At 37.4% G+C, this 27913-nt stretch overlaps 1 protein-coding gene and 1 pseudogene across 5 annotated transcripts in view; one reads left to right on the forward strand and one right to left on the reverse strand.

Annotated features, from left to right (window-relative positions):
- The window catches only part of MYO6 (myosin VI), a 156932-nt gene that overhangs the window by 5343 nt on the left and 123676 nt on the right, over positions 1-27913 (reverse strand). Inside the window, exons 20-35 of one of the 5 annotated variants that reach the window (XM_053601865.1) lie at positions 27819-27912; positions 25915-26045; positions 25753-25830; positions 23763-23892; positions 19678-19768; positions 18508-18658; positions 16798-17006; positions 16005-16083; positions 14939-15099; positions 12321-12347; positions 11902-11931; positions 10207-10245; positions 6780-6883; positions 5617-5748; positions 2729-2755; positions 144-362 (exon numbers count right to left, since the gene is read on the reverse strand). In XM_053601865.1, coding sequence (XP_053457840.1) covers positions 144-362; positions 2729-2755; positions 5617-5748; positions 6780-6883; positions 10207-10245; positions 11902-11931; positions 12321-12347; positions 14939-15099; positions 16005-16083; positions 16798-17006; positions 18508-18658; positions 19678-19768; positions 23763-23892; positions 25753-25830; positions 25915-26045; positions 27819-27912 — 1702 coding nt within the window. The remainder of the gene's footprint in view (positions 1-143; positions 363-2728; positions 2756-5616; positions 5749-6779; positions 6884-10206; positions 10246-11901; positions 11932-12320; positions 12348-14938; positions 15100-16004; positions 16084-16797; positions 17007-18507; positions 18659-19677; positions 19769-23762; positions 23893-25752; positions 25831-25914; positions 26046-27818; position 27913) is intronic. The other 4 variants (XM_053601867.1, XM_053601868.1, XM_053601869.1 and 1 more) reach the window with 4 other exon arrangements.
- Positions 20834-22262, forward strand: LOC128593652 (selenide, water dikinase 2-like; annotated as a pseudogene).

Genomic DNA, 27913 nt, shown 5'->3' on the forward strand with positions numbered 1-27913 from the left:
CTAAATCAGCTAATCCTCAATGAACTGAAAATGTGATTTAACTGCAGAAGTCCATACCTCAACCTTGAAATGGAATGAATTATTACATTGAGTACAATCTTTCCTTGCTTTATGAAATGTTTTTACACGGGCCTCGTACCCACCAGCCACAAGCAGGATGGGCGGCTTGTCGGGGTGCAGCTCCATCTGCCGCGCGATCCAGGGCCCGTCGAAGTGTGCGTACCACCAGCCCTTCTTCTTGCTCTGCGGGTCCTTGTACTGGTCGGCCGGGCGGATGAAGGGGATGCGGAAGAAGCGCTGCTGCCGGCTCATCTCGACCTCCTGCTGCCGGGCAGGGAGCTGAGCCACTGGGTTCTGCTGAGCTGTTGCACACAACAAGGCGAGTCACACCAGCAGCTCAGGGGAAAGGAAGACTGCCTTTCATTCTAGCACGTACCCAAAAAAAATTTACATAAAGGGAGAAGAAAGGCTTCTAACAGATTGCCCATAAATGAATACAATCCAGAGTCCTACTTCTTAGTATCGTCATCCCCTAAGGATGCTCATTGGCACTGCAGACACACCCACACCACCATCACCGCCGCCACCACAGCCACCGGCAACCACAAACCCCAGCAGATCTCCACAAAGGACTAAAATGAACTCATGAGGCAGGAAAGCAAACTAGTATTATTTACTAGTTTTATATTTTTTCCTCCAAAGAGTTCAAATGAAGGTTGCAGAATAACTTTTGTTGGACTATTTACTATGTAACAAAATAAACAGGATTTTCAAAAATCTAAGGAGTAGACACTTGTCCATTTAATCATAACTTCTACAAAAAGTAGAAGCCATGTAAAAACTTTGTTTTGCCAACTGATTTTGGATTTAAATGCCATGATAACACAGATACTAATAATATTTAGACAACCTTATGACCAAAATTAAAACCAAACCTCCCCCCCCCCCCAAAAAAACTGCCTATAACGGTAAGCATGAAATTTCCCTCAAAGTTATTTACTTACTCTGAAATCAGATTGTTCTTGGAATAAAATCCAATGAAGAAAGTGGAACATATATAACATTTCACTCTCCTCACCAACAGAAAAGAAGAACCCTTGCTTTTCTGCCAGTACTGGGCACTGCACTCTTATCAATCTGTCCTCCCTTGCTCAATTTTCATTACTGAACAATTAGGTTTTTATTTTTATCTGCAAATGTAAATATTTCCCAGGGGCAATGACTTTACATATTTAGCAGCATAATTCTGGTTAGCCTGTTTAATATGCTTTAAACTCATAACTTTAAAAGTAGACCATTTACTACGACTCAATTAAGAATTTCACTAGGAAAATCTGTGCCAAAAGAAAACTATATGATATATACATCTGTGACATAAAAATCGAGAACAGCCACGTGACTTCTGTAACAATCTGCAAATACCAAAAGGATGAAAATATTCTTATCCTATGTTTCACACCAAGAAACAGAAAAAGCTTTATAGAAGGTGAATTTGTTAGTTATAAACCAAAGAAAGCAAAAAAAGAGCATCTAGCACAGCTACAGATGCCTACGGAAGAGTTAGAGGCCCAGTTTCATCAGTGACTTTAAGAAGCTGCATCGTCTTTGGCAGGTGAACAGAGATGTGCTTATTTTTCCTTTCGTTCCTATTCCCTCCAAACTACTTATAGTTCTGAATTTCCGCTTCAAGTTGTAACAATTACCTATACTGTGGAAAGTACACTGACTTGAAACTAAAATATTTTAAAAGGGTTAAAAAAAAACACCTTTTCTCCATCTTAAGTCATGAATTGAAATTAATGTACAGTTGATAGGAAATTTACTGTGATACTGACAGTCATTCATTAACTAACTTTATTCTTTTAACAATATAGCCTCCCATAACTTAATACATTGGATAAAATTAAGAAGCAGAACAGAAAGTCTTTGATGGCTTTTCCTACTAATGGGAGAACTGAAATTTTGTTGGGGGGAGGCTGCAAACTACTATCTATCTGGGAAAGTACAGTGACACAGACATTAGAAGCTTGACGTTCATCTTCTAAACAATTTTTTTCACATCCAATCACATTATCTTCAAAAGTATGAATTAACTTTCCAATGTAGCTCTATAAATTATAAGTAGTACTTAAAAAACCAGTTGACAAATGAATATGACATTATATCCCAACCATATTGCTCAATTGATTCTGGAAGAAATTTACTGTACACCAAAGTGACCAAAAGCTTTTAAATTATCAAAGAATGCACATCATAGGAAGCTATAAAAATAACAGAATAATCTCCTCTTCCTGTTACAGGGTACCATGATTAAACCTGTGCACATCATCAAACTCAAATCTCCTTAGACAGAAATGCACATACCATCCCAATGTTTGAAACCAGCACCTAAAAGTTAGTCTTTATTCTAAAAGAGCAGCTGCTATATTAAGATAGTTTTGCTACAATAAGAATTGCATACACTTCCAGTTTAAAATACTAGTTATTTTTTAAATGGAAATAATTTGATTAAAATATACTTTAGATTTTGTTTTGCCTATGTATTTTAGAATGATCCAAATAAAAGCATCATTTCAAATTAAAAGCCATCTTAGTGCAGACATGCAACTTTAACGTTGCACAATTCTACTCAAAATTGTAGCAAAACAATTTCTAATAGGAGTTAGTGTTTTATAAAGTATTTTAACCCGTCTTCCAGTTAGCTTATGAGTTACCACCATTGACTTACGTGAATTGTTCAAAAATGGTGCAAAATCTGTGGACAAATATTTTACATTGAAGAAAAGACAAAAATGCCAAAACTATTAAATGAGCACTTTTTCTAATTTATAAAGCCTTCCCATCAATTGAGGTGGTGACTAACAAGTAAATATCCTATCTACAAGCCAAATACTCTCAGAATGAACTGTGAGTAAATGCGTGTGTCTGATTTTTGTAAGGAAAAAAAGGACATTTTGATTATGTCTTAGGAAATTCTGATTGAGGCATATATAAAAGAACCAAAATTTTAAAATGAAACTTAGTTTGTAATTTTGGAAGATAGCAATATCCAAACAAAAACCTCACAAGACGACTTAATAGATACTACAGCACCTTTTTCACATCACTAATACATTACTAGAATTTTCTGAGGGAAAAAAAAACACACACACACAGAATCATAAATTAATCAGAAAATGATACGCTTTAGAGAAAACAATTGCTACTTTTTTTATACACCCAGTATGTCTTACTTTCTTCAAACTGTCTAAATTTTAAACATATGCCATTTTTTATTTTAGGAACTATAAAGTAAAATTATTTTCCAAAATCCTTGTTTTAAGCAATTAAACATTATAAATATTGGCTGGGTCATTTGGCACTGGCCCATAAATTATTTCTGAGAAATCTCTCTCTAAAGCAAAGGAGATGAGAGACAGCGTCCTCACCAGGAAAAGGGTCGGAGCTCATTATCAGAAAAATTCACCACAATTTGTCGGTGTTATTACTCCTTATTTTTTTAGTGTTATTACTCTTTAAATCAACAATATCAGGTTACGTTTTTGTTATTCGTGAGTTGTCATCATTTTATTTTCTCAATTTAAAGAATTCTAATCCTCCTAAACAATAGAGCATGTGGCAGTTCCTTGTAAAGGGTGGACGTTTAGCTGCCCCGTTGGGAAACCATCTAAGTACAGAATTCTCGCCGTGAGCTGTTAAAGCACCTTGGTGCCTTCACCTTTCCTTTTAGCTACATGCTCCTGTGTCAGAATCAATCTTCCAGGAGAAAAAAAGAAAAAGAAAAAGAAAAGCAAGATAAGTACTTTTCAGAGCAGAAGTTACACTTTATCCAGAAAAGGGCTCATAATCCAGTTCCCTGAAAGCTGCTAAACATATGTGGATGGTGTTCACATCAAATTCCTAAATTTGTTAATATTTGCCTTAGGAAATTTTCCTAATCCACTCTTTAGTTCTCTCAGCATATTGTGCACGGAAACGGGTCTTGAACCAGCACACTGAGCCATGTATGACTTGCACCCTTTTGGGCAAAGGTAGATGAGTAAGGTATCAAAGTTTGGTTTAAAAACACAAGAAATATTTGTATATTCATGTAAATGGGTGTGTCAAATATTACAACATTAGTTTCTTTTTAAGAAGTGCAATCATTCAGACATGTAATTTTTGAAATACAACATAATAAAAGTCCATCAAGCTAAAGGTAGTGATTAGAACACTTACAGCTAGAAAGATTACAGCTGAAAAGAACAGTCCTTTGCCATTTTTTAAACAAAGGTAACTTGTGGTCAGAAGCTTAGTCAGGTAATGTGACCACACAGGTAAGGCGATCATCCTGCTGTTTTTCAATTAAAGAGAAAAAGTTTTGAACCGGAGAAGAGCGTGGGATCATACTGTTTGGAGGGGCTTCCCTGTTATAAGTGATCCTTCACCGCCCTTCCTCAGTCATCATGGTCTGACCGATAGCGCCCTTGAGCCATCACTGGCACACCATCTCCCTTATTAATAAGAACTCTGCCCTCGCTCCATCCACTCTTTGCCACAACTCAGAAACACTGAACTGATTTTGCTTAAACACTGCTGTTATTTACTCAGAAGGTGGTGAAGGGGGCTAAATATAATCAAGAGCTCATTTTCTAAGTCAACTGGGATCACGCATTACTAAGCTACACTATAAAATGTGGGGAATATACTTTAAAAAAAGATGTTACATCTGCTGTCACTTTGACATTAACCAGAATTAAGCTCAGAAACTAAAATGAATTTCCAAGTAGAGCTTTAAGGATTAAAAGTACAACACACGTGTCACACGACGTATCTTCAGTTAATGTTAAAGCTCGTGTGTGTTTTTAACTACATCGATCCTACTCTGTTTTCTGATTTCAAGTATGCAACTCAGCCATTTGCACAACAAAGTAACAATATCCATTTTTAGGATCCCAGTCAAAAAAATAAAATAAAATCAGGGCAGAACTCTGGTCTGAACCAAGGTTAGTATTTTTCACTCAAATTTTCACAGTATTGTAAAAATAATGCTTGCAGTAAATAATCTCCTTTTTTAAACAAAGGAATTCAAGTATTAATGGAGAACATCTGAACCAATTCCTTTTTTTTCCCAGGCAATAATCATATTCTGGGAGGAACAAGAAAGTACGTAAAACTACAGTTTAAAAAAGATTAAAAAAAAAATGAGCTATATTAAATTAAAAAATAAGAATAAAAATAAAAATTAAACATGATCCCTTATAGCAAATATAAAAATACTCATTTTCATATGTAAAACCCATTTCATATGTAAAGTCAAAGATTCATGGGAATCTTTAAATTTTCACATGTAATCTTGATACACACAATCTCTTTACTATAGACAAGAAAATTCTTATCACTAGAATTCATTTTAAGAAGTCAATTCAATATGGCTTAACAAATATGACTTTAAAGACATATTTAATAGAACGATGCTATAAAAGATAGGCCATTGTGGCTGTAAGAAGGTCAAAGAATTACAGTTCTGCAGTAAGAGAAAACATATATTGGACATTTTACTGAAATGCCTTATGTAACTGCACACATTTATATACATACACTTTGAAACGTTCAAAAATACAGATTTGTTTTTACCATAATCAGTCACAGACTTTGGAGCACGTTGCTCTGTTTCAGTATTTCTCTTCTTGTTCTTGGATTTCCAAGCATGATACACTTTTAGTCTCCTATGGAATTCTTCTCTGCAAGCTGCCAGGAGCTCAATATCTGTTGATTACATAGAAAGAGCCAAAAAAAAAAAAAAAAAAAGGCAAGCAGAAAAAGAAGAATTAATATCCTAATTTACTCATCTAACATAATTATCTAACTATTGTGTGGCATAAACATACACTTAACATTTTTTAATTTTTAAATTAATAGTACAAAATCAAAAGCAAGATAATTATTCACAGGAATGAGCATTTTATGATATTATCTTTCATATTTACAGAGCACTCTCTCCTCACTGTTACTATCTTATATCTGCACAAGCACTCTGGACTAAAACAGGTTTTTTATATATAAAGAAACTGAATCAGAGATGTTAAGTCACTTGTCTAAGAGCTCCAGTTGCGCCATCGGTTAGCGCCTGGTACTGAGAAGTCACTTGTCCAAGGACACAAGCCTTGACAACAAAATACAAAGTCACTGTGCTCAAATACATTCAGGTTTACAGGCCACACAGTTAATGCTGCCAGTTACCCAGATAAACTCAGTATGAAGGAAAAGAACATAATGAGAATTCTGTACAACTATGATGCTTCTGTTCCCAGTCCTAATGTCTAGAATTCAAACACTGTGATTTAAAGAAGAACATAACTACTGAGGATCCTTTGGATACAGTACTTTAGCTGAATTGTTCTGTTAGAAGAAAAATAGCTTTAAGTAGAAAACCCTCCATTGCTCCATGTTACTGTGCAGTGATGGACCTGAGACTCAGATATCCGGGTACTTAGGGATTACAAGTGACGTCACAGGGCTGGTCATTCGTACGGCCCACACCACAGTTTGTCTTTGCTCTCCTATCTTGCTTAAGCAAGAATAGGAAAAATTAATTTAACTTAATAACATCTTTCTTTTAGCTTTGTGGGAAAAAATTAAGTTTTTATATCAAGGGGAGAGTAACAAAGAGGCTAGTGAAAGCTATTGCCCGTGGTTTTATATAGTTTTACATATATAAAAACATCCCACCCCAATCTAGGTACCTACTACCTATCACTATGGACTCTTCCTAATTTTCACCCTTTACAGACACTTACCACAGGAAGTGTTGATGGTATCACGGAGTTCTGCATATTTCCATTTACTAAGATCGTGTTTCTTGGTTCCAGCAGCTGCCTTGGTGGCTTGTACGGCAGGACCTCTGTAATTATTACATATTTTTGCATTTTTAAACTAGAAACATGAAGGAAACATTAACTAAAGAGTCAAGAAAGTACACAAAGGTGAGAACTGGAAACAGCTACTAGAAAAACGTAGAACTTTTGTATCTTTTTGACAGATGAGGTGAACACTGGTGTACTTAAACTGAAATTCTCCAGCAAGCTACTTGCTAGCTATATTCCATTTTAAATTCTAATATCCTATAACCACAGACTTCCCCCAGACTTCAGTTTAGATGTTCATACTGATGGATACATGAACATCCAAAGTTAAAAAATACACACATTGCTCAAAATTGAAAAAGAAATCCTCAGCACACTTAAAAGGTCATTAGAAGCACAGAAACGGTTTGTTTATAAGCCGTGAGCCACACAGTACAGTCACCACAAAGAACAAGGAAAGCTGCAGATGGACCAACTCCACGCACATCCTGGTTCTGAATCTCCCCAGGGTCAGGATGTTACAGGTGAACAGCCACACTGCAGCCCACTGCACTCGACACGCAAAGCCTGGAAAGCCTCTGACTGTTCAGGTTCCACTGTTAATTACAACACGCAGAAAAGTTCTACAAGCAGACAAAACCATGCTCTCATATTTAATGAGTTATAGTATGACTCCTAGTAAATTAAAGGAAGAGGTTGTAGCTCATGACGTAGGTAACAGATTTCAATGGGCACAAGTGTTGTATCATGCCCCATTTAGTAGGAACATCGTACAGGAAAAGATAAGAGATTTAAAGTGCTCAATAAAATGGGATAAATTGAGCCTTTTCAACATAGGGTTACTCAGGGCTTAAGACTTGTGTTTATTTTGCACATAATTTGAGATTACTCAGAAAATATTGAACAAGTTATTTTCTGTAGTAATGAATGTTATTTTTCAGCAAAAGATTATACTTGGGCCAGGCATGGTAGCTCATGCCTATAATCCTAGCACTCTGGGAAGCCAAGGTGGGTGGATTGCCTGAGCTCACAGGTTTGAGACCATCTTGAGCAAGAGCAAGACCTTGTCTCTAAAAATAGCCGGGCATTGTGGCAGGCTCCTGTAGTCCCAGCTACTTGAAAGGCTGAGGCAAGAGAATTGCTTAAGCCCAAGAGTTTGAGGTTGCTGTGAGCTGTGATGCCCTGGGAATCTACTGAGAGCAACACAGTGAGACTCTACCTCAAAAAAAAAAAAAAAATTTATACTTGCACAGAGAGAACACTCAGAATAAGCCATATGACTTTTAAGTTCAGTGTAACAAAAGGATTGTTTAAACACGTCACATTTCAAGACATGTAAAGCAGGTGGCACAGATGTTAAAATAACTAATATTAGAGAACTAAAATATTGTTTCTCAGTATCACAGAAGAAAATACAGCTTCATCACCTGCTAGGGGAACATGCATGGTGCTTCCTCTGAAAGAGGCACAGCCAAGCTATAATGCCCACAGCAAGCTCCGACTTCTGATCATTTCAGTTTGGATTGTTTTCCCTTTATATCCTGGCAAGCAGTCAGGACACACACAAGACTGATGTTTCTGAAGAGGATGCTTGAAAATGCTACCTTCTTGGTGAAGTAAAGGAAATTACCCTTTCAATATTAAATTTAACAAATCAATGAGGTACCTTGCCTCTTTAAAGGGCCTACATATGCTTTCATTTTAGAGAATAAAAGATAGCGCGCATTACCCCACATACTTCAAATTGTGTGACATGGTGCTTGTTAGTTACACATAAGACTGGCTGAAGAATAATGTTTGGCCACTTAGTCTTTGCTGTATGTTCATGATTAAAATGTTTGAGGTCTGTTGTAGAATCTTACACTTTCATGAGCTATGTGGCAACTTTCCACGTAGCTTCTTGTTCCTAACTGCTTTGCTCAAAAGGAGCCAGCTGTGTGCCAGCAATGTCTATTATCCTGTCATCTTGGTTGTTTTCTTTTGGCAGGGGCTGGGTTTGAACCCACCACCTCGGGCATATGGGACCGGGGCCCTACTCCTTGAGCCACAGGTGCCGCCCAATGTCTAATATCCTTAACAAAAAAATTATGCTTTAACATTCATTCAAATATTCTTTTTCTTTTCTAAATCCCTAAGAAACAATGAATCAAAAGAAAACAAATTCTTTTTTGTTCTAGCCCTTCCGGGAGGCCTTTCTAGGAGAGAATCTGAACATTATTACAATACAACAGTGGTTCTCAACCTTCCTTTAAGACTTGTGTTTATTTTGCACAGAATTTGAGATTACTCAGGAGGGAAGCTGAACATTATTATGTATTTTATTGTTGCTGCCTTCTTTTCTTTTGAAAAGGAAAGTAAATTTACATGATATACGGTCTTGCAGATTGTCAGAATATACCTGAGGTTTTAGAATATACACAAGGTGTGTTTTGAAGGTGTGTTTTGATGCTTTTTAAAAATAACATTATTCAAATATTGCTTACAGTACAGTTTTCATATCACTAATTTTTCATTCATATTACCTCAAACAAAAATACATCTGCTAAAAAACACAGCCAGCATCCAAAGAAGTAATCAATGTAACACATTTAAATGCTTCTCCACTCCCACTGCTGGATTATTGAAACAGTAAAACAAAGATAATTTACTGATTATTTAGACTTGCTATGAAGACAATCACGTAAATGATCCAGTAATGTAGTAACAAAACTGACTTGATCTTTAAAAATACAGTAACACCTTGAATTAACTTTATACCTTCAACACTGAGAATTAACATGCTAAATTCTTATCAACTTACAAAGGTAAAGGACCAGATCCTGCTCTCAAGTTACATTCTTTGGTGGCTCAATCTACACCAGTGGTTTTTCAGCGTGCTCTATGGTTCAGCGCCCCTGGGGAGCCACGCCCTCGGATTAGCCACAGTAGTTCCCAGACGAGGGGCAACAAACACTCTAGCCGGTTGACAGAGAGAAGGATCCCCCCACTGAGGCTGAGCTGGGGAGGCCAGAAACAAGCAGGGCAGCACCAGCAGGGAACTCTCCCAGCCAGATGCCAGTGGTGCCCCTTCTGAGAAATGCCAGTTTATAGAAACATTGCTTTTTATCTTTTTCCTGTGTTGGGCAGAGTAAAGAGGATATGGTATTTCTTGTACAGAAAACTTACATGGGAAGAGCAGACTATTCTTGTAACACAGTGGTTCTCAACCTGTGGGTCGTGACCCACAGGAACTGTATTAAAGGGCTGTGGCATTAGGAAGGTTGAGAACCACTGTAACAGGATCTGGCCCAAATAATCAACAGTAATTTAAAAACATGATTTTGAGGTGAACACTCATTTCCCCAAATCACCCTGCACTAACCTACTCAACAATTCTGACATTTCCTTGGCCATTTGTTCCCTATAAGAAAAATGATAATACAACACGGTTATAAAATAAAAGACACAGCATATAAATTACTTTTAAGATCTAAAAGCATAATTAAAATATTTTCAATATGATTATTGACTCATTAGCCATTCACAATTATATAGATATTTACAAACATCGATATATGCTTTTCAACAAATCTATAAACACAACAAAATTTTTGTTTAAATCCAGTTATAATTATTTGAACACATCTCCATTTTTGCAGTAGCAACTTTTAAATAAAACCTGAAAGCTATGCTACTATGATGTTTTTCTATGCATAGAATATGAGTGGCAAAATATAGATTCTTCATCAGGACTTTTGCTCCAGAGTTGCTTAGTAAATGTTAATCAGACAAGGGATGGCGGTAAACCGAGATGTTGTATTTTATAGTGTCAGAGTTTAAAAAAAGAATCTGATGTGTTTAAAGCTCTAAAATTGTAATCAAAGCATGTTTTTTAAGAAGAGAATATCAATACAAAGACTTATTAAATGAAAGATCTGATGCATTCTGACCGTCTAAGGATAAACTTTTTCCCAAAGGCAAAAACTTCTTTTTCTTCTAATTCTCACAGAAGTATAACTTTTCTCAATATTTGTTTAATTCTGTGGAATAGTTTCATTCTGTTCCACGATATTCTGTTAACTTCATTATTTCCTTGCTCTTTCCTTCCTAATTTTCTTGCCTGGTTTTAACATCCTCAAAATTTTTCTAGAGGTACAAATATTGTATGATTGAGAGGAGACTGCAGATGGCTCTATCCAGAACTTCACAAGGACTGTTCACAAGGCCGTGGCATTTTAGTGCTCAACACAACACTGCTATACGGATGTGCCCATAAAGCTACAGCGTTCACTGTGATTCTGTGTATCAGTAAAAATAGCTGATCACTTCACTGTTCCCAATGCAGTTATGTGCAAGTACTTTCATATTAAAATAAATATGTTTTATTGTAAATGACTATCCTATTATTTTTCCTTTTATATAAATTGCATCCTTTATGAAACACGGGTTGGTGCTGGAGTCTGTTGAGTGGAGAACCATCACTGGAAAGGTTACAGCTGGAGTCCTTAAAGCTGTGCAAAATTCAGATTTTATATATGTTTCAAAACTTATATGTATCTACACGTGGCATACATAAAATATATGCAAAATATACTTAATTTATATTCTAACTGTTACCTAGATTCTCTATGGGGAGATTTTTTTTAAAAAGGTACATTTGCACCAAAATTAACACTATAAAAATAACTTCAGCTTATGACTTGCTTTAGATATAATACAATGAACTATCATATATATTGAAAACTAAATATTTTATTTATACTTATTACTTCCACATCTGATTCTATAAAGATGTAAGGTAAAAAAAATAGTTAAAAGCACGTAAAACAAAGGGGGCACTATGATTTACACAAAGACAATAGAAAGAAGGAAACCAAATCATGAACTCCAGTGATTAGGCACCAAACAGGAACGTTAGACATTTTTTCCTAGGCAAGAAAAAAAATGAAAAATTAAACTGTTATTTCATTCTCTTTTAACAAAATAAATTAATTTGAAATTTGCTCCAATGAGGAATCTACTTCTCTCCCCAAACTATCCACAACCTATTAAAAAAAAGTAAATGGAAACAACATACGGCGTCATTTGGGGTCTTGTTCCATCATTTCTGTGAAAAGAACATATTTTAGTTAGTATCATAACCAATCTGAATTGTGATAATTTTGACTGTGTGAATTTTGTTTCAATTTCTTTACTCATTGATTTAAAAAAAACTCAATCATCATTAATCTACATGTAAGCTTACTCTGAATTTTAATATATTTTTAAATCTTCATTAGAATGATTGGGAAAAAATAAAGGCATCCAGTGAAAATTAGAGAGTATTATATAGTACATCACATTTAGGTTAGAAAAGTCATATATTGTGAGGTTAGTGTTTAATAGAATCTGGACAGTACTTTAGATAATTTGAAACCTTCGCTTTGCATCAAAGATCACATGTGTAATTGAGATCATATTTTAAAACATATCACATGTGTAGAAAATAGTTCTCACGTAGATGTCACTGGGTGGGACTCCAAGCTGAAAAGATAACTTAAAATGTAAATTGTGGCAGAATCAATCCTCATACATTTTTTAACACATCACAGAAGCCAAGAACAACATTTCATGCAATATATTAACCAGATCCATTAATATAGAGAATAGATGTCTTAATACAATAATTAAGTAAACAAGATAATGTATATATTAACCAGTGTGATGTAAGCGTTCCTAATTCTATATGAAATCAGCACATTGTACCCCATAAAAGCATTAATGTATACATGATCTACGTGTTTATGATTTAATGAAAAAATAATAAAGGCAATTTTCTACTTATACTAAAAAAAAAAAAAAAAAAGAATGGGTTTACTTAGCGAGTTCTCACACATGAATTTGTTATAGAACAAAATTCAGTACTAACAAAGGCAAAATAAACACTTAAAAACATTTAGTTACAGCCCACAGAGAACATTCAACTGCCCAACTTGGAGTGTCAGTACAGTCTATCACCCATGATAAAGTGCTAATGCCTGTAGTGCAGAGCGTGAAGTGACCAGCAAGGTCAGAAGAAGGTGCGCTCCTGGGGACCTGAGGGTCAGGGACAGCTTCCTGGAAGAGACAGAAAGGATTTGAAGGGCACCCCAGAGGAGGGGACACCAGGCACAGGCCTGTCCCACAGGAGAAAGAAAACTAATCCTCTGCCTTCCAAGTCGTAATGGCATGACCAACTTCTCATTACTTAACAGTGGTCCCGTTACCTCACTAATTCTGCTTTACTTAAATCACAGGTAATTGGTCATTTATATTAACAGTACGAAATAGTCTACTCTTCCTTGGAGACTACTCACCCTGGAAGAAGGGCAGCCTTCTGAAAACAGGAAGGAGTCTACACTTGAGCCAATGTCTTATGCACTAGATACAGCAGAGAATTTCAAATGCATGCACACAAAGCTTGGCAACTCCACTAACAAGTCCCTTATAAAGGAACTTCAGCCATGACAAAGCCAGCTCTGTCAACCCACAGACAGCAGGGCCAGCAGCTGGGAGAGCTCAGTTCAGGTACACACAAAGGCTCCCAGCCATTCTGACATAACACCAGTGAAAGGGATTAAGTCTGCACGTACAGAAGCCATAGTGAGGATAAAAAATTTTAAATACAGTAAAATGTTAATAAAGAGCCAAATTTTGGACTCAAACCCAACAGATTAATAGTTATTATAATACATGTGTCTTTTGTCTGTATAACCTTATTCATACATAAAACACTAATACTCTGAAACACAATTAGATTCTAGCCCTCCCCAGGGCAGTTACTTTCCAGAGAAAGAGTGAAGGCAGCTTAACATATCCTTTTCTCCTGTCTTTGTTTTTAGTTAAATAAAATCTGACCACTAACTTGCAACTGCAGCTTTCCCAAGGACATAGCTCCTTCTAGTGGTTGTCCTTTAATTACATTTTGTCATACACAGAGCTCTGAAGTTCTGAGTGGCAGAGACTAGTTTTGTTTTGTTTTTAGAAGTAAATAATTAAAGCAACTAATGTTTACACATTCTAAGTGTTTAAAAAAATAATCTGTTTTATTAAACTCTTCTGCAACTTTTAATAAGAACCTCCATCTTCTTCCACAGTCCATTATAATATTCAGGAGAATCTGGAGTCCTGAGAAGCCAATATATTTCAATGTATTTTATCTTCCTTTTTGGAAAGGGAAATCTGCTTGTTCTGAGACATAGCAGGGTAAATTTCTCCTCATTTCAAGTTCGTGAGGTTATATGAAATGTTCAGAATATTTTTTGCATCAGGAAGAAAATCTCAGTCTCAAACATAACCAACTGCATTCAGTCTAGTCACTGTGCTTGTGTTTGGTGACAGGTATGTAGAAATCAGGTGTCTAGGGCAGCACCTATGGCTCAATGGCGCTGGCCCCATATACCAGAGGTGGTGGGTTCAAACCCGGCCCTGGCCAAAAACTGCAAAAAAAAAAAAAAAAAAAAAGGAAAGAAAAGGAAAGGAAATTAGGTGTCTACCTAATATACAATACTCTCAGACAATTTCAAAGTCAAAATCAAAATGTTTTCTTAACAGGAACATTAATAAAATTTTATAGTTTTTTTTTTTTTCTTTTTGAGATAGGGTTCTGCTGTCACCTGGCCTAGCGTACAGTAGTATCTTCACAACTCACTGAAACCTTAAATTCCTGGGTTCAAAGCAATCCTCCTGCCGCAGCCTCCCTAGTAGCTGAGTCAGGCACCCACTACCACACCAGGCTGTTTTTTTTCTATTTTTCAGTTTTATAGAGACAGGGTCTCACTCTTGCTTAGCCTAGTCTTAACTCCTGGCCTCAAGCAATCTTCCCACCTTAGCTCCCAAAGTTCTGGGATAACAGGCATGAGCCACCATGCCCGGACTACAGTTTTATTTTTCAACATTTTAACAATTTTGTGGAAAATCAACTGTTTTATTCACTTAAGTTTAAAAGCATATACAAATAATCTTCAAATGATTTTATTTGAAATATATGTCAAGACCTGTGGAATATGATTTTCTCCTATTTCCTTCCAGATGGAATGAGAAGCTGAGAGGTGAATAAAGCAAAGTAGAGGGTGCTACCCCCAGGAGCCCAGTACCTGCGGAGCGCCGGGTCAGCTTGGGCCTCGTCACTGATGAGCTCAGCCTCACTCTGGGCGATCCTCAGAGCCAGCTCGCGGTCCCTCCGCTCCTGCTCCAGAACCGCCTGCTGCTGGGACTCCTCCTCCCGCTGTCTGGCCAGCTGGGCCTCCACTTCAGCCTACAAGGACAGAAGGGCATTTCACCAAGAGGCCTTCACTATTGCACAGGATGACTCTTGTGATTACTTAAAACACAGAAAGCATAATTGTTCTGTACACATTCTTCACTAAGGAATAGATATTGTTTAGCCAGAAATATCTTCTGTCTGTATTTTCTCCTGTATTGTGATTAATGCTCCAAACATATCCCCATTTTTCCTCATTCCCAAATCTATGGGGAGGCAGAAGCAGCACAGATTGACCATTTTATGAGGGTAACCATAGCGTCCCCAACAATGAGCATCCCAGGTATCACATTAACACCAACAACAAGACGGACGGTAACAGGAATTGAAAGTGCCGAGTCTGAGGACAGTGTGTTGAGAAAGCCATGACAAAGGGACAACCAAATGCTTGACCACCCATTCTCAGACATGAGACTTGATGAAAACTGGGTGTGGAGAGGTTAACTGGTTCCCTATTTATCAAATACTAGTATCTACAAAGTTATATGACAATGTTTTAAAACATAGTATTTTAAAAGTGAATGTTCATTTGACTTTCCCCTAAATACAATAACAATATTAGTATTTACTGAACTAAGCATTATTGTAAATACTTTAACATGTGTTAATTCATTGAATGCTTGTAAGACTATTATTTGCCCTACTCTACAGAGTAAACTGTGACCCACAGTTACTCATTAGGACGTGTGAAACGTCACAACTTCTGTCCATAACACAGCCTGGGTTTGAACCCACCGTCCTACCTCCAAAGTCCCTTCCCATAACCACTTCAGAAACTGCCTTTTGCCTGTGGCATAATCCAGCGACAGCTTATCTAGCAAATAAACATCTCATTTTCACTTCTTTTGTAACGCTATAGATCCGACTTCGACAGAAACTCATTCCAGTTAAGTATATACCTGAATGCGCTTTTCATCATCTTCCCTTTTCTTTCTCTCTTCTTCTTCTTGTTTCCTCTTTGCTTCCATCTCAAGTTTCCTAACAACAAATAATAGAAAACACGGAATCCTTCAGAACGCAATGTAGCTATTAATGGACAATAGACTGGGGGCTCAAACTAACCTCCTAATCACATACGTCAATTTATTCTGAATAAGACAAAATCTAGCTCTACTGACAGTAATTCTCCTTACATAAAACAAACACAATTACATTCTACAACTCTTAACATCTCTAGATGAGCCTGGTTGCAGAGCCTGGCTGTAAGGCCCTAACCCCAGGCTGCCCTCTGCTCCCTCTCCAAGTCGACGCGCACTCCTCTCTAGCCTACCGCGGCAATCTTCCAAAAGGCTATCAGTTTTAAAACTGCAGAAAAGCAGAAGTGCCTTTTATCTAGCTTATAAATTAACGTGCAGGGCATAGCTTTAAAAAAAGAAATCCTCAGGTATAAGAGTCTAACCAAAATTCACATTACTGGGTGGTGCCTGTGGCTCAGAGGAGTAGGGCGTCGGCCCCATAGGCCAGAGGTGGTGGGTTCAAACCCAGCCCTGGCCAAAACTGCAAAATTCACATTACTGTTAAAAATCATGTTAGGTTGTCATTCGTCTAAAACAAGCTGATTTTCTCAACTTTCGCACTTATTCCAAGATTAATTCATTAAAATAAGACTACGGTTTTAAGAATAGTCATCAACGAGCACAGAAACCCGAGTCCGCCTCTCCGCCGGCGCCTGGTCGGGGCGGGGGGCCTTACATCCGCCTCTCCTCCTCCTCCAGCCGCCGGCGCTGCTCGTCTGCTTCCCGCCTCTTCCTTTCTCTCTCCATTTCCTCCTGGATGCGTCTCAGCCTTTCTGCTTCCTCTTCCTGCTGCTTCTTTTTCTGTAACGCACTGAGCAGATCCTCAGAGCTTCTGACCAGCGCGTCGTATTCTCTCTGTATCTGCTCCCTGGTCATCATAGTGGACTTAAAAAGCAAAGCAAGGGACGGGCGCTTAGAAAGTCCTCTCTCGCGTTGCACAATAATGTGAACATACTTAACGATACTCACTGAACACCTAAAAACGGCTATGATGATACATCTTAAGGTTTTTACCACAGTTTTTAAAGAACTACTCCAACATGCATGTATACAGCACAAACCGGTAAAGCTGTAAGCAATAAGCCCTTTTACAAAAGCACTAATGAAAAATCTTTTTAGAAAGTCATCTCTGTGCACAAATATTTGACTCTATTTTCTATTGTTCAAGTAATCGATATCTAAAGGTGTACTATGAACAAAGTAATATATTATAGTTTAAAAAATTATTTTTTAAGTAAAATTTGCGAATTTAGCCAAAGGTTACTCGTCTTTAATAATAATGTTCAAAGAGTACTTAACGAATATTTAGGAAATTACTAAATACACCTCGAATTGTTGGATGATTTTCCTAAGTTAGCCTTCAAACACTGGGGCTGAGTTAATTTTCCTTGATGATAATACCACATGAACAAGGGTGGCCCCTGACAAGTCTGTAACATCAGCCAAGTCTATCCAGAGCTTTTTTATTCCTTCACTGGTCTTTTTTCTCCTTTCTATGTCCAAGATTTACTACTTTCTAATAAAATATCTGCAGAGAAAAGATGAAAAACCCACTTTAAGGATTTATTACATTCTGCGTAACTGCCCTGTTGTGAGAAAAGCATTAAGACTAACATGTAATTGAGGGAAAGATAAGGACGGACAGTTGAAATAAGGTTAACAAATGAGCATACAGAAAACAATTTCAACACGATTAGTAATCAAATGAATAAAAATCAAAAAAGAGGACCCATTTTTTCCTACAAAATTGGAGAGGAAATTAATTGCTACTTGCATAACAGTTAAATTATGTTATAGTCTCTATGCAGATAATGTGTTAACAAGGAAGGCCTGCAGCACAACGGCAGAGATATAAACTGAAATGCATATTATGATAAGAACTATGTAAAATGTACGCACATAAGATTGCAAGGGAAACATGCAAGAATATTCTAGTTGAATATCAGCATGGGGGGTAGCAAGAGTTTTGTCAATTCTCTCTAAATGTTCAATATTGCATTACTTTTGTAATTTAAAAATTAGTTTCCGAAAGCAGAAAAGCATGAAACAAATAAAAATTATTTGCATTAATCCTGTTATGATATATGCAAAAGCTCACCAACAAACTACAGCACTTCAGTTGTTCTTCTGACAAGAGACCTATTTTTCCTACCAACAAATAAAATTGCATAAAAATTGTCTTCTTTAACATTTTGCCATGAATTATTCAACCATAGGGAAGAGTTGATAATATGATGAATGTCCACTTGCCATCATGGAAACTTGACACTCATTAACATTTTGTACTTTGAAAAATAAGAACATTTTCTATACAATTTCGATACCAATAACAAAAGATATTAAATTATAATAAAAAGCCAAAGTTGTTTGAGTTAAAATTACATACCTTAATTTTGGCCATCAAAGTATCGATAGAAATTTCAAGATTCTTGATCTGCTTATTCATCTCTGGTTTTCCGTCTTTCAACGCACTTACAACTTCATTAAACTTGTCAAGTCTCTTTTTCAGGGTGCCCACCTTCACCAGGCCATCAATGCTGTACAGATCATATTTCATCAGAGTTTAATTTCACCTTAATGCTTTAGGTAGATTGTTCATTTATAAAATACTAATCACATATCACTGAGCAGAAAATTTCACTTCTGTTTTCAATATTATTTAGAATTCTCTTTTTCAGATCTCTTGTTGAGGGTTAAAATAATTAAATGTGGGTAACAGAGACACTGACACCTGCTAACAGGATTACAGCCTTCTATATTTAGTCTATAGACTTTGAGAATTCAAATTACAGAAGAATTTAGAAGACGTATCTAATCTCTTTGAAAAGGTATGATGAATCAACAGATATTCAAACCTCCAACTTTTTTTAAAAAGTCTAAAATGAACAATTCAAGTAAGAAATAAAGACTAAATTTACAGTGAGACAATTCCTATGCATGATCTTGAAAAATATGGTCAATTGACATCATCGAGAAACTCAAATAAAATTAAAATAAACAAAATAAAAGTGCTTCTCTCGGCTCGGTACCCATAGTACAGTGGTTGCAGCGCTGGTCACATGTACCAAGGCTGGCAGGTTCAAACCTGGCCCGGGCCAGCTAGACAATGACAACTGCAACAAAAAAATGGCTGGGTATTGTGGCAGGCGCCTGTAGTCCCAGCTACTTGGGAGGCTGAGGCAAGAGGATCGCTTAAGCCCAGGAGTTTGAGGTTGCTGTGAGCTGTGATGCCACAGCACTCTACTGAGGGCAACACAGTGAGACTCTGTCTCAAAAAAAAAGAAAAGGGCTTCCTGCAACCATTTATTTCAACTTGTGATAGTGTTTACATTTTTGTAAACTACTTCAAAGCCTTTTATAGAATGAGGCAAATAATAAGGTAATGAATAAATTAATTTCAAATAAATATTACAAATAACAGGTTAATATAACATTTTGTCAAGAACATGAGAAAACTCCCAAAGTATCCAAACTGCTTTCATTGTGACTATATTGCCAGTTTACATTCGGGAAATTAGGTTTTTTGCAGGGTTATTTTAGGCACTATTCATCTTACCGAGGTTTGTGTCTCCTTTTGCAAAGCCACATTCGAATAGTTTTTTGCATTTTAATGCAGGCTTCAGCTCGATATTTTATTTTGTTTTTCACTATGTATAAGAATAAAATAACAAAATTATTCTGTTTAAACTGGGCATATGATATACAAAAAATTACTTATTTCCAAACGTCAATCCTCAAGAAATAAACTGATGAACATATATCAGACATAAAAATAAGGAAGTTTAACGTTTCTTTAGTTTCTTTTTCTTCTCGTTTTCCCATTTTATTTTTATTTTATTTTGTTTTTTATTAAATCATATCTATGTACATTAATGTGATCGTGGGGCACCATACATGGTTTTATAGACCATTTGACATATTTTGACATATTTTCATAATCACACTGGTTAACACAGCCTTCCTGGCATTTTCTTAGTTATTGTGTTAAGACATTTATATTCTACATTTACTAAGTTTCACATGTACCCTTGTAAGATGCACTGTAGGTGTAATCCCACCAATCACCCTCCCTCTGCCCATCCTTCCCCTCCCCTCCCTCTCTCCTTTCCCCATATTCTTATACTTTTTTAAAACAATCACTAACTTAAAGCTCAAAATTTCTTATACTTTGTAAAAATTAAGAGCATATCATCTATATGGCCAGGTTTACATTTTAAATGCATTATTTCCTCATAATGCTACCCTAGTGTTTCTTGAACTGTCCTAGACAACATTTGTTCTATGAAATATGAACAGGTGTCTTGAAAAAAGGATTTGTCTGTCAAATGAGTTAAGGAGAAGCCATGCATGATGCCTCCCTTCTGAAGATTGGCAATGATCACACAGAGTGAAGCCTCTGAGAATCCTGCAGTAATCTACTTACCTGGAGTTACCCAGAATGTCTTAGGATAACCTGACCTTGAAAAAAAAATTTTTTTGGAGACAGTGTCTTGTTCTGTTGCCCAGGCTAGAGTGTGGTGGCATCATCATAGTCAGCTAATGAGGAGGCTGAGGCAAAATGGTCATTTGAGCCCAAGAATTTGAGGCTGCTGTGAGCTATGAAGTCACAGCTCTCTATAGAGAGCAACAAAGTGAAACTCTGCCACCAAAAAAAAAAAAATTAGAACATCAGGGAGGCATCACATGGCGTGAACCGGCGGGATGGCGAAGCCTCGGCTATGGGCACCAGCGGGGAAGCGATGGCTTCGGCGGATGGTTCCTCAGGGCCAGCCGGCTTGTCTCTGGGCCGGGGCTTCTCGAACTACGGGCCTTTCGAGCCCCAGGCATTGGACCTCAGCCCGAGCTGGCGGCTGACAGGCTTCTCCGGCATGAAAGGCTGAGGCTGCAAGGTCCCTCAGGAGACACTGCTCAAACTGACGCAGCCAGACTTGTGGCACCTGCTGAGCCGGAGCCTGGTAGGAGGCCAGGAAGAGGCGGCCCCGGATGCCGGCCTGCCAACCGAGGCGGGCCCCACCCCAACACTTCCAGCCCTGGGCATTGGGATGGACTCGTGCATCATCCCCCTGAGGTATGGGGGCCTGTCACTGGTGCAGACCACAGACTTCTTTTACCCCTTGGTGGAAGATCCCTACATGATGGGGCGCATAGCTTGTGCCAATGTGCTGAGTGACCTTTACGCTATGGGCATTACTGAATGTGACAATATGCTAATGTTACTCAGTGTCAGCCAGGATATGAGTGAGGAGGAAAGGGAAAAGGTAACACCACTCATGATCAAGGCCTTTAGGGATGCTGCTGAAGAAGGAGGGACTGCAGTGAGTGGTGGACAGACAGTGGTCAATCCTTGGATTATCATTGGTGGTGTTGCCACAGTGGTGTGTCAGCCAAATGAATTCATAATGCCTGACAGTGCTGTTGTTGGGGATGTGCGTGTGTTAACCAAACCCTTAGGAACCCAAGTTGCCGTCAATGCCCACCAATGGCTTGATAATCCTGCAAGGTGGAATAAAGTAAAGATGGTGGTCTCCAGAGAAGGGGTAGAGCTGGCCTATCAGGAAGCTATGTTCAACATGGCTACCCTAAACAGAATTGCTGCTGGATTAATGCACACATTTAATGCCCACACATCCACAGACATCACAGGCTTTGGCATTCTAGGACACTCTCAGAACCTCGCAAAACAACAAAGAAATGAAGTGTCCTTTGTCATTCATAATCTGCCAATCATTGCCAAGATGGCTGCCATCAGCAAGGCCAGTGGGAGGTATGGGCTCCCTCAAGGAACCTCAGCTGAAACTTCTGGGGGATTAATAATCTGTCTGCCAAGAGAACAAGCGGCTCGCTTTTGTTCTGAAATCAAATCTTCCAAGTATGGAGAGGGTCACCAAGCATGGATTGTTGGCATTGTGGAAAAGTGGAACTGGACTGCTGGGATCATTGACAAGCCTCGAGTTACTGAGGTCCTACCTCGCGGGGCTACTGCTACTGCTTTTGCTCCTGACAGTTCAAATGCCTCCTCTGAGTCTAGCTTGTGAGATGAAGTAGCAGAAGCTGTGTGGAGCTTAGAGCCTTTGTACACAATCATGAATGATTCTCAAGAGTTGATTTTAAGAAATTTGCAAAGAAGGCAGCCTGCATAAAGGTTCCAGCTGCCCTTTCTAACTGAATTAGCCCATCAAAAGCTGTCTGTATGTACATTCCAAGGCCAGAAGTAACATTTTAACTTTGGGGGGATGTTTGTTCATCTTGAGTAGAAAAGGAGCAGAAAAACTTCTGTTTCCTCTTTCTAGAATAAGATAACACTTTTGGGGTTTGAGGGATTTTTCTTTGCATTAGGTTGATTCATTAACTGCACAGGGAGTGAGATTATTAAAAATACACAAAAAGTAAATTGCAAAATGAAAAAATTCAGATCAGAAACAAATGGGTTTGGACCAATGCTGTTGATAAATCTAAATTGTTAAGAGAGATCTTACAATGCTATGTTAAATTCTTTATTAGATTTTTCTTAAGTACTCTTTCCTACTCTGGACAAGAATTGAGCAGCTTGTCCAGTGACTGGGAAAGGAGGACTGCCACCATTTGGTTTGGTCTCTGTTCATGACGTCTCTCCAACTAAACCCCATTAAGGACTAGGAGAGGCAGAGCAAGTCCCAGAGCCTAGGCCTTGGTGGTCATTAAGATGTTAAATCTTGTGTTGAAAATTCCTGGTGATTTTAATAAAGAATAACTTCTAGCTAAATAAATAAAAAGGGAATTTGTTGGAAAAAAAAATTAAATAAGTACCATTAAAGTAATTTTCTAATTTTTGTTCCCAAAAGTATACTATTTTCAGAATTTCAATCTTTTGGGATTCCAGCGTTCAGGATTATGGTGTTTGGGGTTGCGTCTTTCAGGATTGTGACTGGCTCCCTGTTAAAGACCAGGATCTAAGAAGGGAATGTAGGGGAAGAGGCTAAAGCAATACATGGAAACCTCATGACCTTTAAAGACATAAAAATTATAAGAACTTAGACTTTGCCTTCTACAAAGGAGAGACCTAAAAGGCTTTTAGTTTAGAGCAGAACTCTGGGAAGCCAGGAAAATCAGTTCGAGAGCTAGTGAAATTATGATGCAAGAAGGTGGAAGGAGATACCCAGAGGTACCACCAAGGAAAAGGAAGGAAGGTCAGTATTCAGAGGAGGAATCAGCAGGACGTGGTGACTGTTAAGACTTCGGGGGTAAGACAAGAGAGACAACTACAATTTTGAAATTTTGGGTCTGTGTATTGCAGATGCTTCGTAGGTGGAAAGAGAAGTTCTGGCTTAAGTCTGTGAGATGAATGGATGGTGTCAGAAGTACAGGGTGGGGGGGAGAGAATCAAATCAGTGAGTTCTGTTTTGTGTAGGACACAATGAAATTAACACTCCTATAACACATCCAGATAAAGTAAGTCTTGCACACTCAAAAAATTTGTAAAGTCTAACAAACACTAGCTTATCATATACGAGGTACGAGGTGTCGCTTAAGGACCAGGGACATAGTGTGAACAGGAGTCGGTCCTTGGTGCCCAGCCTTCACCTCTGAGACAGCTTCACAACACGCCACGAACCAGCTCACTTCTGAACCAACAAGGCCCGGGGTGGGAAGGAGAGCACCTACATTTGATGACGGAGAGAGAACACCACTGCACCTTCTTCCAGCGGCTGCAGACGAGCCAGTGATTGACTCTCTTAACCAGCTCTGCCAAGTGGTCAGGGTCAGACTTCATAATCTGGTCAAATTCTGCAAACTGGAAATTAAAATGATTTAATGTCAGTATTAAAGGATAAATGTGTTTAAAGACACTAACCAAAGGGAATTCAAGTCCAAAATCTAACTTTCTGAAAATGGTGGTATGCCATTACGCAGACACGTCTGTAAAGCGCGTACAGCAAACCCAAACACACATGCCCACATGTGGCTTCCTTTCTCTTCCTTCCTTCAAACATTTTTGGATATAAAGGAGGCTACTCATTGCTAGGTAGCGGATTCAATAATAAAAGCAGAAAAAAAGCCTTACAGGACTTAGTTATTGACAAGTTATTGAGAAAAAAATGAAAAGGACTAATATATCTCTGAATTGGCTCCCGCACATCTCCAGATACCCTTATTAACTCTGGCTAAGTGAAGGTCAGCTGTACAGTAGGAGGTACCACATCAAAACTATTCTGTCTCTCCCAACTCCCATCCCCATTTTGGACAGAGACAAGAAATCACTACTAAAAAACAGACAACCCAAATAAAATTGGGATTTATTGGCACTACTTATGCCAAATTCCCATCATTTCTACCCTTTACCAAATTACCCACTATAACAATGTCACACACCAATCAATCAACATAATGCCTGCTTATGTTCAAAGTTAAATTAAAAGTAACAAAAAGATTAAAAAACTTTGAATCTTTGCCTTAGGTCAGTGGTTCTCAACCTTCCTAATGCCACGGCCCTTTAATACAATTGCTGTGGGTCGCGACCCACAGGTTGAGAACCACTGCCTTAGGCTTTCAACAAATCCTGCAGATAATTTTTCTGGAAATAAACAAGACCAAGGTGCTTTGTGTGTCAGGCTATTAATTCTTAAACAATTACTACCATTCTGAAGTGTCAAGTCTATGATAAATGCATGATTAAAGCTAAGCCAACTATGAATATTCATATATTCTTTTTCTGTTAAATTTTCTTGTGTAGAAAATGGTATGGTTGCTCTGCAAAAAAAAAAAAAAATATATACTCATAGGGACATGTATACATCAGTATTACATACACTCCTTTCATCTCCTGTCCAAAAGTGTAAAACCAGATTTATTTCTGATAATTAATTTATCTTTCAAGACACTAGAGATACTTATTAATGATTCTGCTAAATCCAGCAAGTACGGCTAGCTTTATATCAATAGCAATAATCATGTTAAAAATTATGAGGACACAATTATTCAATCAATGTTAAATAAGTTAGGAATGGTGAAAACAGTACCACTAACAGATTACAAATAGCATTTAGATATTTCTGTATTGAATTTCCTTAGTTACGAAGTATTTTGTAACTCAGTCTTAGTACAAGAACGTGGGAATACTAAAACTACACAGGACCATGTGTTAGCCTAAAAAAATCATGTTACATTCAAAGGTGTTTAAACAATTATTTATTCTAGAGCTTCAGAGAGATCAGCATGAACTCTAATTTCCTTTTCCTTATTTATATAAATATTTCAGTGGGGCTTGTTTTCACAATGAAGACCCAAAAGTACTGGAAAAATCTCAAATCACTGAGGATTTAATGTTTCAGAAAAGCTTCTGATGTTTAAAATGAAAGTAGTTTCTTTCAATACTTAACTAAGTATTTAACCCTTAGTTAAGTAAAATGTCAACCAAATAGAGCTCTGATTCTAATACTTCAAAAGCTGAATAATACTGTAAAAAATACATTCAGAACATTACCCACTATAACTTCTCACAAGCAAGGAAATCACACACACACACAAATATTTCATGCTGTTAGTGACCATATAAGTCAAGAATAGCACACATCACTTAAGTACTTAAAAAATATTCACTAACCCTAACTATCCATATTCATGATGTTAAAATTTAAAATAAAAATATATTTACCTTGCCAGGTCTAAAAAACACTTTTGTTAAGCCAAATTTGTAGTCAATTTCATTTAATCCCAAAGCTTTAAAAAGAGCCTAAAAGAAATAAGTCAAAAAGTTAAATGTCAACTGGAAAGACAACTTTACAGCTAAGAAATTTCAAACTGGGTACATCTGTACCTTACAAAATAGCCTTGGATCCAGTCTTGCAAGTTTGTCTGGCAAATACTTTTTATACATGTTGTAGAGCTCATGAAAGGAAGCTCGGGATGGAAAACCGCCTTGCATCAAGTCCAAAACAGACACCATACCTAGATTCATAAACACACACAGATCACCGCCAATCACTGTACACAAGTCCACAGTAACTTTTGAATGAGCAAACAATTTTACAAATTCATGTTTAGAAAGGTGAACTTTACAGGAATTATCAGTAGTGAAATATTGCGTAGGGAAATATAATATTTATACTCAATATGATATGACAACTTATCCATCACCTAAAACTGCTGCAATCAAAACTCATATAAAACCAGTAAGACTAACCATTTCCTAGAGGCAAACTATTGGTCTTTAGAAAGCTCAAACTTAACTTGTTATTTTGTTTCTGCTAAAAGCCTGTGTGTCACAAACACAGTATATAATAAGGCAAAGCCCACATCCCTGAGGTTAATTTTAGAACAAGCTTTCTGAGACAGTGTGCAAAAAGTTGTCAAATACACTCCCAACTTCTAGCCAGGACTTAAACAAAGAAAATGGGAAAGAAAAGAGAGTGCCCTATTTCACCCTAGAGACCCCCTTTCACTCACCTCTCAAAGGAGCTCATCTATTAGGATGAAGAGTCTATAGGATGAATATCTAGTTTCAGTGTAACTCTAGAAAGTGTTTAATTTAAGCCTTGAGTCAATGTGAGCGTTTCAGTGAGAACAGTGTTAACAGGCAGAGAAAGACTCAGTAACTGCAAGTAATGCCAGAACTTCTGTTTATAACACAATCAGCATTTCAATCTCTGGGACGACTCAAATCAATGGAGAAAATAAGATTTCTCGATAAAAGGTGTTATGACAAACAGCCAGCCACTGGGACAACAAAAATAACCGTAGATCCTTACCTCACTCATTATCCCAAAATAAATTCTGGCTGTCAACAATTTAAATTAAAAAAACAAAAAATGAAACAATAAAATTTTAAATGAGTGAATTTTTGAATTTCAATCTACCTGACTAACAATGTAAAAAAAAAAAAAAATTCAGTAGTACTCGGAGCTAGTAACAGTGTAGACAAACACACACGTGCATTCTTAGTGGAAGAGTAAACCAGTGTAAAATTATTAGATGGCAATTTGGTAGTACTGCACTTATCCCATTGGCTCAGTAAATCTATCCTACAAATTTTTATACTTATAGATTATAGACAAAGATAATCATGGATAATGTTCAGATGTCCTCAGGACCACTGTTAATAGAAACAAACGTAAATAAATATGGATTGATTAAATTATAGCACAACTAACCTGATCAAAGAATATATTAATTAAAAAGAACAGAGAAGAGCTTTTTTAATCAGTATTTTTTCCCCGATTAATAGAAGGACACACGCAGACTGAGTGACACTGTCTACGTGTGTCAACTCACACCAAGTTGTAGGGTCCTTCACCGGGGAGGTGATTTAACCAGTATAAAAAGTATGTCCAAGACACAAAGCGAAAGGGCCAGCCCTGAGAACCTAAGACTTCTTTTTACTTATCATATTCTGTACTGTTTACTTTTGTTACTGTGAACATATCAACTGTTATAATTTTAATACTAATTCATGAAACACACAAAGGAAATCATTCCTATAAGAGAAATTCTCCAGAATTCAGTTTAGTTCTAGGCTCTGCGTGGAGACACTGAAGTGTGGCTGGTCCTGTCACAGTGCACAGGCTAGAGATGGGAGGGAAGATGGACATTTAAGGAACTAAAATGAAAGCACGGCTAGAGCACAGAGAGGAGAGAGGCTGACAGAGATAAGCTGGAGCCACACTATCTTTGAGCTACGATCACTCACACACACGGACACACATTATGAAAATATGGACATACCTGAACATTGAAGTTGAGACAGAATTTGAGCACCTTCAAAGTGGTGGCTTGTCATCTTTAAGTTAGGTTTGATGCAACGAATAAAGCTTGCTCCC

Source organism: Nycticebus coucang, chromosome 9 (assembly GCF_027406575.1).
Source record: "Nycticebus coucang isolate mNycCou1 chromosome 9, mNycCou1.pri, whole genome shotgun sequence".
Classification (NCBI taxonomy): Eukaryota; Metazoa; Chordata; class Mammalia; order Primates; family Lorisidae; genus Nycticebus; species Nycticebus coucang.